General features: G+C 35.6%; 1 protein-coding gene across 1 annotated transcript; it reads left to right on the top strand.

Annotated features, from left to right (window-relative positions):
- Positions 1-8547: 8547 nt before the first annotated feature.
- On the top strand, positions 8548-9492 carry LOC308706115 (putative inhibitor of apoptosis; the record flags this gene model as incomplete). Its single annotated transcript, XM_081391495.1, has 1 exon — positions 8548-9492. The coding sequence occupies one exon, from the start codon at positions 8548-8550 to the stop codon at positions 9490-9492; it is 945 nt and encodes a 314-aa protein (XP_081247621.1).
- Positions 9493-11111: the final 1619 nt, after the last annotated feature.

Below are 11111 nucleotides of genomic sequence, written 5' to 3' on the forward strand. Positions count from 1 at the left end.
CAGAGAAGTCAAAGGCACTGATGGCACTGCAGAAATTTTCATTCTGAGATTAAAAAATTCCACAAGAACTGTAGTAGTAATTATGGGGGACCTTGTGTCAAAATGATTTACGACTTTGACCTTTGACCTTTTGGCAGGTTGAACTTCCGGTGACCTTTATGATTGATGGGTTGAACTTCCGGAATGAGTTCATGGGATTAACCTATTGACCCTGCTAGCCTATCGATCATGTTGTATGACAGTTAGTTTTGAACTATGACCTATGTAGGACTAAATCATAATTTTGACGTAATTATGTAGTTATATGTAGTTGGGTAGTTATATTTGAACAGATGTTTTTTGCCGGTTGTTTGAACTTTGTCCCAGTTATATGTGTGTGCGTGTGTGGTTATTGTGCCTGCGCCCCCACCGCAGTGAAACTAAGAAACGTATGTCACACAAAATAATCTCATCCTTTAAAATAAAATATACATTGAAACCAATTATTTTAGATGAATAAAAGTATATAAAATAAAAAGCTACTAAAACCAATTATTTTAGATAAAAATTACATAAACATTCTATCTTTTATATAATTTATATAATTTATATAATCTAAAGCAATTTATCTAAGGTTGAAAATATTCTGTTCTTTTAAAAGCTTACTAAAACCAATAGTTTTAGCTGAATAAAAGTGTATAAAACATTCTATCCTTTATATTCTATCCTTTATATAATATAAATTATATAATCTAAGGTTGAAAAAAAACATTCTATCCTTTAAAAGTATATAATGGAATGCTTACACAGTATATCTTACAAAAAAGAATAAAAATAAAAATCTTCTTACATGTTTGTAAGTCGGACGGTCTCTGACTTCAGTGATCAAGATATCAGGGGGTGAAATTATAATCCTAAAAGTTAGAAAATGTTTTAAAGTTGTAATAATGCTTTTAAAATCAATGAATTATTAAAAGTGGTAAAACAAAAACACTCCTTTCCTGTATGAGCTCACCAGCATCTATGCACGCCCCCTCTCCGTCTGAGCTCTGACCCCCTCCTTTGCATACTCCTTTGCATTGTGAAATCTCACACTAACAAAAGTTGAAAACATACCTTTAAAAGTGTATAATATAAAATAAAATATCTGGCTAAAGTTGAAAAACATACCGTTCCTTAAAAGTATAATATAATTATATTATTGATCCAATTATTTTAGTTTTAGATGAATAAAAAATGACTGAGTTAAAATTAACACATCAATGTCCATACCACTGATGCCCACAAAAATAATTAAACTAAAGTTGAAAAACATACCTTTAAAAGTGTATAATATAAAATAAAATAATTTTACTAAGGTTGAAAAATATTCTGTTCTTTTTAAAAGAATATAAAATAAAAAGCTTACTAAAACCAAGTCATTCAGCTGAATAAAATCATCTTACCTTATTTTAGAAAGTTGAAGTATACCATTGATGTCCACAAAAAATGCAATGTATGAATGGATTCAAAATTGTTTTACACAACTGAATTCACATAGTCATTCCTGAATGACCTCACACTGTCTCAAAACATAAGGAGCGCGTGTCTGTGTGTGTGTGTGTGTGTGTGTCTGTGTGTCTATGCGCGCGTCCTCTTCCTGCGAGCTCTGACCCCCCTCCTTACAGTGTAACTGTCAAGTGAATCTCACACTAACAAAAGCTGAAAAAACATTTTATTCTTTATAATCTACTAAAACCAATTCTTTCAGTTTTATAAAAAATCATCTTACATGTTTATAGAGAGTTGAAGAAGCTCTTAACACATCAATGTCCATACGAATGGGTCACAAAAATAATTTAACTAAAGTTGAAAAAAATATTCTGTTCTTTTTAAAAGTATATAATGAAATACTTATAAAATCTACCGAACCAAGTATTTCAGTTTTAGATAAACAAAACTGTCTCAAAACATAGCGCTTCTAATGTATGTGTGTCAAAAAGTAAAACACACATGTCTGTGTGTGTGAGTGTGTGTGTGTGTGTGTGTGTGTGTGTGTGTGAGTGTGAGTGTGTGTGTGTGTGTGTGTGTGTGTGTGTGTGTGTGTGTGTGTGTGTGTGTGTGTGTGTGTGTGTGTCTGTGCGCGCCCCCTTCACATGTGAGCTCTGACCCCTCTCCTTCGCATACCAGAGCACGGTGAAAGTGAGGAAGGGGTTTCCTAATATCACACTAACAAAAGTTGAAAAACATACTGTTCCTCAAAAGTGTATAAATAAAATGGTTATAAAAACATACTGAAACCAATTATTTTAGATGAATAAATAAAATTCATCTGACATGTTTAGAGTTACAACTCTTGAACTTACAAGTTCAAGAAGCTCTTAAAGACATAAATCACAGAGTGGTTCTCTCTCTCACACCAGCGTCTCTGACTCAGAGGGTTGTATTCAGTGATGGGATGAGACATTGTGAATGCTGTGTTGGGGGTAAATTCATTTCAAAGTTTAAATGATATCTTTTTAAAAAAATATTTGTTTCATAACATATAGATGTCCATACATCCTATGAATGAGATTGCAGTTGTAATAGAAAAGACTGTTTTTTTCCTGACTCTGCTCCTCCGCATTCCTGAGCACGGTGAAAGTGATAATAATGTTTTAAATTTCACACAAATAATATAAAATAAATACCTTGCTAGAAATCTTCTGAAATGCTTGTAAAAAGAATAAAATTCATCTCACATGTTTAGAGAGTTACGATTCTTGAACTTATGTGTTCAAGAAGCTGTTGAGAGCCATAAATCACAGAGTGGTTCTCTCTCACACCAGCGTCTCTGACTCCTAGGGTTTATTCAGCGATCAGAATGAGACATTGTGTTAGGGCTAAATTTATTTTCAAAGTTTAAATGATATCTTTATAAAATGTAATGTATAAAAAATGTATAAAAAAGTCTCTCAGAGGCCCTCGCTCGTGTCTATGCTGCATTCTGACATCCCCTCCTTCCATTTCCAGAGGTAACAGTGACACTGTGAAGTGTATCTCACACTAACTAAAGTTAAAAAACATTCTGTTCTTTATAAGTATATAAAAAATATTCTCTCTCTCATCTAAAAGCATAACCTTAAAAAGTTTGCATTAGATATTTTAAAAGATTGATTAAATTAAATCTTTAAAGTTTCAATACATACTCATCTTCTATTTATCTGTACTTATGTATGATATAAATTATTATTTTTTGCTTAACGGTGACCTAAAGTATAATTGTTATTAAACAATGTCTGTTCAAAAACTGTACTTGGTCGTCTTAAATCTCATTTATACGAAAAAGATTCAACCAGCATTTTTTGTCCATGTGGGGGTTTCAACTTTTATGGTGGGGCTTTCCATAGCTATCCCGTACATCTAAACAGAACCATCACAGAAAACTACATTTTCAAAATGTAAACAAAGTTTTAGCTAAATAAAAACACCTTATTTCCAGAGAGGCAAAGTAGCTCTTTATGCAATGATAAAAACGATCCAAAAAAGCAAATAGTTTAAGTTGTCCTATAACAGCCCCCAGGCCCTTCAGTGATAAAACTACAGTGTGAACTGAAGCTTCAGGATATAGGGCGACAGACCAGATGAGTCTCGGGGGAGTCTCTCTGCATTCCAGACTACATCCAAAGTTTACACTAATTTCTAAGCAGCGTCTGTCCAAAAACTTTAGATCTTAGATCTTTTGTCCATACAACATGAAACATGTTGTCAAAGTTTGTCACAATGTTTTTAAGAAATTCTAGGACTTTACATTGCTCTTATTTAGACAAAGTTGTATCATTTGGAAAATCATCACACAATTTGAGAGATGCAATGTGTGATAAGTAAAAATCACCCATCGTATAAGATCATTTTTACTTGTAGCTCCCGAACTAGGGTGAAACCCTTTACTGAGAATATACCACCGGCCATCTACTCAAAATATATGTAGAAGTTTCAGATGTTAGCATTTGTTGATGGTGGTCGCATGAACAGACTTTGGGGAGAGCTATATCAGGAAGCATGCCCTTTGACCTCCTCGATTTAGAGGCTTTTTTGTTAAAGATTTCTCCCATTGTGGTTCTCCCATCTACTCGTTTTTTTTCAACTTTGGTAAATGTGCCAAGAATCTATGACAACGTGTCTTCCGATAGCGCTTCATCGAGTTTAATTGTACATGTTCTACCGTTATGATGTACTTGTTACATGTTCTACCGTACATGTTCTACCGTTCTATATAATGATTTACACAACCGAGCAATAGACCGTACCTCTGACTTACCCGTCGAGAAGAAAGTAGATTTCTAGATAAAAGCTACCCCGATATTTATTTACATACCGATAAATTAAATTTGAATTTAATTAAAACTTCTCCTGTGGCTCGGCATAACTATGATCCAGCATTATATTGTACCGTGCAGTGCAGCCTTTCAAATGTGGCGGGGGCAGTATCAACGCCTCCCATATGGTCTAGCGGTTAGGATTCCTGGTTTTCATCCAGGCTGCCCGGGTTCGACTCCCGGTATGGGAAGACAATTTTTTTTTACATTGCCAACAAAATTCAAGTTATTCAAGTTCATCAATAATCATTTTTAGTCTTAGAGGCCTACACGAACTGCAGAAACATGCAGTTTCTTGAAGATTCGGTACCGAATCATTTTCACAAATACAATTATATTGAATTCAGAAAATTTCACTATGGAATACTTTATCTATCATAATTTCAATTTAGTTTCAACTTTTCATCTCATAATTATGACGCATAGTCATAATTTCAACTTTTTAAGTCATCATTTCGACTTTTTGTCAATTACGCCTTTTTAATGTTTTAAAGTCATAATTTGGTTGTTGACTATAGTAGTGTTGCACCTGCATGTCCACTAACTCGCTTGTGAGAGTCAGAGTGTGTAAAGTAAACTCTCATTAGTGTTAGTAGAGTATTAGTGGACTGGTAGGGTTAGAATAAGTAATATTAGAATAAAATATCTGTTGGGGAGCATCGCGATAAAGAGTTCATGTTTAATGACAACATACCATTTTTCAACCGAGCGAATCTGCGCATGAGAGGCCTTCTTCAACTTTTTAATTCAGAATTACAATGACGCCTTTTTAATGTAATGCTTAAAAAGTTCTTTAGTCATAATTTGGTTGTTGACTATAGTAGTGTTGATGATGAAACGTGCTAGTGCTTTTTGTTCCTCTCTGGTATTATAGTGTTTCAAGATGGCGGAAGCCTCCTTGGACTTACCCGCCCCATGTAAATAAAAGATAAGAAATTATCTGATTTTAAGAAAGATCATTTTACACCCATGAGAACATATTTATGAATAAAGACAATGATTTTAGCTAATAAAATACCATTTTTCAATCTACACATGAGAGGCCTTCAGAAGTCAGAACTTCAGGGGTAGGTCCGTTGGTGAAAACACTGCATGTGTAAGGTAGTTTTCCAGATTTTCACCCAAAATCAAATGACACTTTTCAAAGTTAGAATAACCTGTTGTGTTCTGACACAAGGCCATCAACCGGTTCTTTTTTGTTTTATAAATGTACTTTGCTTATTTCTAAATATCAACCTGATAAATATGAATTCACGATTAAACAAGATAATTTTTAAGAAAAAACATTTTTAAGAAAAATAAACCATGATAATGTTTAGTTTAGATGTGGACGATTAAGTTTCAGGCGTAGTGCAACCAGATTTCTCTAACATCTCACTCACAACGCAAAACGTTGTAAATAAACATTTTCAAACTGTAATTTTATTTTATTGATTATGGTGATTTAAAGTTTTTGTTATTAACTAATACCTTTATCTTTTAACTAACATCTGACCCCAAATAAACAGATAATGGAATGTTCACCATCTACATGGTTAGATATTCTCCTATGTATCTAAGTAGTTGTGCTTAAATCTTTGAGTGTATTTTTACACGGCAGCATATTTTTGTCACACTCTATGGACCAACTTTAAAAAACAAAACAAAATTTGTGAAAAAACACATACACAAATCATTTCTTAACTAAGCAACTGTTTCTTAAATGATCAGACACTCACCACACTGATGTTAACATCACCATATATTGTCTTTTCTACCATGATTGGAGCAACTATTGTCCCACCATTCTTCTGGTCAATTGTGAAGGTAAGCTGATTAGGGATCTGAATTAATAGCCGTCCGAATGATGTAGAATTATTATTATTATTATTAGTATTATTATGCTGTCGTTGTAGATGGTTGTTAGGCTGTTGGTCTGTCATGTTTCCAGAATGTGTTTGAATGCTCAGCATCTGAACGTCACCATCTGTTAAAAAAAAATTACATTTTTTAAGAAGATTGAAGATTGAGAAACATATTCACTACTAACAAAGTAAAATTATAAATCTTTTCCTACGTTTGATATTCTTTTTTCTGATTTTTTTCACTATGGACTTGATCCTTTTTAATGCTGTTTTCTCTCCATATTTATTCTGTAGTTCCTCTACTGTGTCTTCCAACCTCCCTGTTGTTCTTCTCCAACTGTGTCAACCAAAGACAAGCAGTTAGAAGAATAAAATGTATGTACAGCAAAACAAAGTTAACATAAAATAAACACATTCATACACCAGTTCAAAGTCAATGAACCGGCTGATGCTGCAGTGTTAGAGCACATGATGGCTGGTGAACAGACGCACAGCAAGTTAAACCAGAGTTAAAACAATAGTCTATGTTAGGACAATAGTATCTGATAATAGCTGATAACGGTCAAAGTACGAGATAAGGTGCAAGTAGCTAAACTAAACATTTCATATTTGACAGAATACAACTACAAAAATAATCAACTTGTTTCTAATTTCTTTTTTTCTAAATTGTGATTTAATGTGAGAGGAGAAGAAACACATAACATGTGTACAATTTAATAAACGTATTTACCTAACATCCATAGCCTTCGTTAAATTAAGACTAAGTTCCTTTTTGTGGACAAAGTGAACTTTGGAGCGCTCAAAATAAGTGCCATTTGGAACTCTTTTATCAAAAATATGTTGATAATGATTAGTTATGCCAAATGATAGTTTGGCATGCATGGGATTGGTTGTCCATAGTGAGAGAGAAATACTTTTATTATAGAAATGGCTATTCTTTATTCTATTCTTTAATCCACAAATAAAATTTTTATACCTGCTCAAGTACTTCTTGATGAGTTTCTTCTGTATTAAACAGCGAATCTTCTCAGTCAGATCGTCGCAAGATCTCAGGAATCCTCTCACACTGCTCGTGTTCACGCGCTCCATCGCTGCACTTGTGTGTATGACTCGAACTTCTCTCTGGCGACATGTAGGACTTGTTGGTTATGCAGGAACTAGTTATTTATGGCTTTCCTGAGGCCAACCTCCATACATTCTACACAACAGGGTGGGTGGACCCCAGCCTGATAAATATTTCAGGACATTACACGCTGTAGCTCTACTAGCCTCGGACTGCTGCGCCACTGCAACAAAAGTTGAAAGTCCTGAACCTGACGCAAACTTCTGACCCACAAACTTCTGCGCATTAACGCACAAGGCACGATTGTACCGCAAGGGAGATTGCAGGAACATTGCAGGAGATTCAGGAACGAAAAGCTGAAAAAATGGCGACGCAAAACCTAAAGGAGAACGACTCCCCGTTGAGTTCTGGCGATACGGGGTACAATTATCCTCCGGCGTGTGAGTGTGCCACGGGCAAAGAGTGTCGTTTAAGAGCTATGCTGGACTCTATGTTTAAAGATTATTTTAGAGGCCAAATGGTTGGCTTGATGCACAGGATCATCGACGCTGCGTGTGATATGAAAAAAGATTGTGCGCAGGACACCAAACGTGTGACAAATCTCAAAAATGAAATGGATGACGTAAGAGGCTTGACAAAGCCATGGCCTGATGTAACGCCCATGTTTTTTGACGGCAAAGAGCCGAACGGCATAATCCTCAGAAAAGTTTTGGATGTGTTGCGTGAATGTAGTGCCGAATTCGAAATCATTGAAATACTCGCTATATGGACATTCGTAACAGATCTCTGTGTGTCACTGGTGTCAAAAAATGCAAAAACTGACGTTGGTGAATTAGTTGAAAGTCTGGTCAACTATAGCCTGGAGCAAAACATGATAGCATGCAGAGATTTTCTATTCTGGTTAGACCATCTGTAAATGTCGTTATTGTCGTTTTACTTCAATGTATGAAAGTATAATGTTGAAATAAAATTCTGGTAAAAAAATGTCTGAGCTAATAATATTTAGAATATTTCAGTATTTGTTTTCTAATTACCATATTCCCGAGGCGGCAATACAGTTGTATCATATCAAATGATACAACTATTTTGCCCAGAACAGAAGAAAGGACATTTTGTGGTGTTGTTCTTGTTCTCATTACATTTTTTAATAAGATGATGTGTTCTGCCATGGATGACTAGACACTAGTCCGGCAGAGAGAAGGGCTTGAGTGGACACGCCCTGTGGTCACATTTTTATGTCTTCACCCTTTTCCCCGCTTCGCAACTGAGAGCTTTCCACCACCACGGCATCCGTTTCAGGCCAAACGGAGGAGTTTACTTAAACATGGATATGTCTCACCAGCAACCTCCGGCTTGTCACAATCCTGGCATGCGTCGGGAACAGGAACGCCTTAACACCTTTCAGAATTGGACTCTTGCACCAGTAAGTCCGGCTGAGCTTGCCAAAGCTGGTTTCTACTACCTTGGCCAGGGCGACAGAGTGTCTTGTTTCAGTTGTGGAGGCCAGCTTAGCAACTGGGAACCGGGAGATCGTGTAGTATCAGAGCACCAGAGGCATTACCCCAACTGCCCCTTCGTTCGAGGTGACCGTGCAGATAATGTACCTTTATCTAGCCTTTTCAATGTATCGGCAATGCAACGGTGTGAAGAAAGGTCGCTCACATTTGTCTACTGGCCCTCAAGAATAACTGTTCGACCAGACCAATTGGCTAAGGCTGGTTTTTACTATGTTGGTCGTAATGATGACGTGAAGTGCTTTTCTTGCGACGGTGGACTCAGATGTTGGGAGTCTGGTGATGATCCATGGGTAGAACATGCCAAGTGGTTTCCAAGATGTGAATACCTGCTGCAAGAAAAGGGCCAAGAGTTTGTTCATCAGATTCAAGCAAGATTTCCAAGACTATTTGAGCGGCTATTGACTCATGGAGACACGAGAGAATGTGTTGATCCAGCTGTGGGTCCTGGAGAAGACCGTTCAGAAGATGCGGTGGTGGAGTCTGCTTTAGAGATGGAATTTGAGTGTGGCCTGACGGCCCAGACAAATGAAGCTGCATCCCCGAGTCAAGATCTTTCAGACTTGTCTATGGAGGAACAGTTAAGAAGACTTCAGGAGGAGCGCACATGCAAAGTTTGCATGGATAAGGAAGTGAACATTGTCTTCATCCCCTGTGGTCACCTAGTTGTGTGCAAAGAATGTGCGCCTTCTCTGCGCAAGTGCCCCATATGTAGAGGATTGGTCAAAGACGCCGTCCGTACTTTCCTATCATAAAGTTTTCCTATCATTTGGATTTAACTTGATGCATAAAAACAAAGGAGAAGTTTATTATTTTCACTCGATCCAGTAATAACAATTTTTGGATTTACAAACATTTAGTTAATGTTAAACAAGTTAATGTTTTTTAAGAATAATGTTGCGCAGGCTTTAAGTTCATAGACCTTTAAAATTAGTTGAAATTAAAATGTGATAACATTACCGAATTCAGGGGTGTTATACCAGTCGTTATACCTCGACTATATATATATATATAATACGTCGTTATACCAACGAGCTTCAATAGCAGCCGCTGAGTTTTTCTTCAAACAAAAGTAATTTTGTTGTATGCACAGATTTTGAGGGTCGCTTATAAAAGAGGCGTCCTTGTCTTTAAAAACATAGAACCAGAGATATAATTAAAATATTAAAACATACATTCTAGCGCTATTTACGGTATAATATAATAAATGTCTCTCGTATCAAATCAAGACTCAAATCAAGCCAATTCATGTGAATACCGTCGTATATGAACAAAGAGATATATAAAGAGATAAAGAAAACTCCATACAATCGCAACCGGCAGTACGGTAAGTGTTACGCTAGTGGTGTTAAACAATTTCAAAACAGGGTGTTTCAGAAGAAATGCAAACAAAATCTTTTAAAGTCTTGTTTCAGAGTCGGTACGGTGAAAACTATGTGAACTTTGATGAGGCCAAGAACAATAGCCCTTTTATTTAACAATTATTTTCAATAATATTGAAAAACGGTTCAATAACAATGTTCAATATAAACAAGAATCCAATGTGTGAATCCTATGTTTCACATAGATAGATGATTTATCTAACCATTGAAATTGACGATAGATTAAATATTTCGGCATTCTGCCGAATAAAACAATGGTGTCAAAGTGTGGACGGAATAAAAAAATGAATCAATTCACGTAAAAATACCACGTATCAACCGTAATTCATTAGCTTAACCGTGTAATAGTTAAACGAGTTATAGCGTATAGGTAACAGAAAAACAGCCATACTCATCTTTTACGTCGATGTTTCGTAGGCATTGCAGAAAGATTTAGTCATTTTTTTTAGACATATTTTTTGTTTTCTTTTTTATAAAACAAAAAAGAACCGGTTAAAGGCCTATCGTGTAGAAGGACCTCTAATGTATAGGATACATTCCTAACATGTTTGACCACGCTCTATGTACTTTTTGCAAACTGTACAATCTCAATGACAGACATTCAAAACGGATCACTATAGTGGCTTTTTTTGTATTTGTTTTAAATGGCTCATGATGATGAAGAATTAGAATTTACTTTTGTGGAATTTTACCTGCAGGTTTTACCAAAGTCTGGAACTTTGTATCGCTACGGTGTGACAAAATACAGCCAAAGATTTAAGCACAACTACTTAGATACATAGGAGAATATCTTACCATGTAGATTGTGAACATTCCATTATCTGTTTATTTGGGGTCAGGTGTTAGTTAAAAGATAAAGGTATTAGTTAATAACAAAAACTTTAAATCACCATAATCAATAAAATAAAATTACAGTTTGAAAATGTTTATTTACAACGTTTTGCGTTGTGAGTGAGATGTTAGAGAAATCTGGTTGCACTACGCCTGAAACT

The sequence above is a fragment of the Scardinius erythrophthalmus genome, assembly GCF_964197995.2.
Source record: "Scardinius erythrophthalmus genome assembly, chromosome: 17".
NCBI lineage: Eukaryota > Metazoa > Chordata > Actinopteri > Cypriniformes > Leuciscidae > Scardinius > Scardinius erythrophthalmus.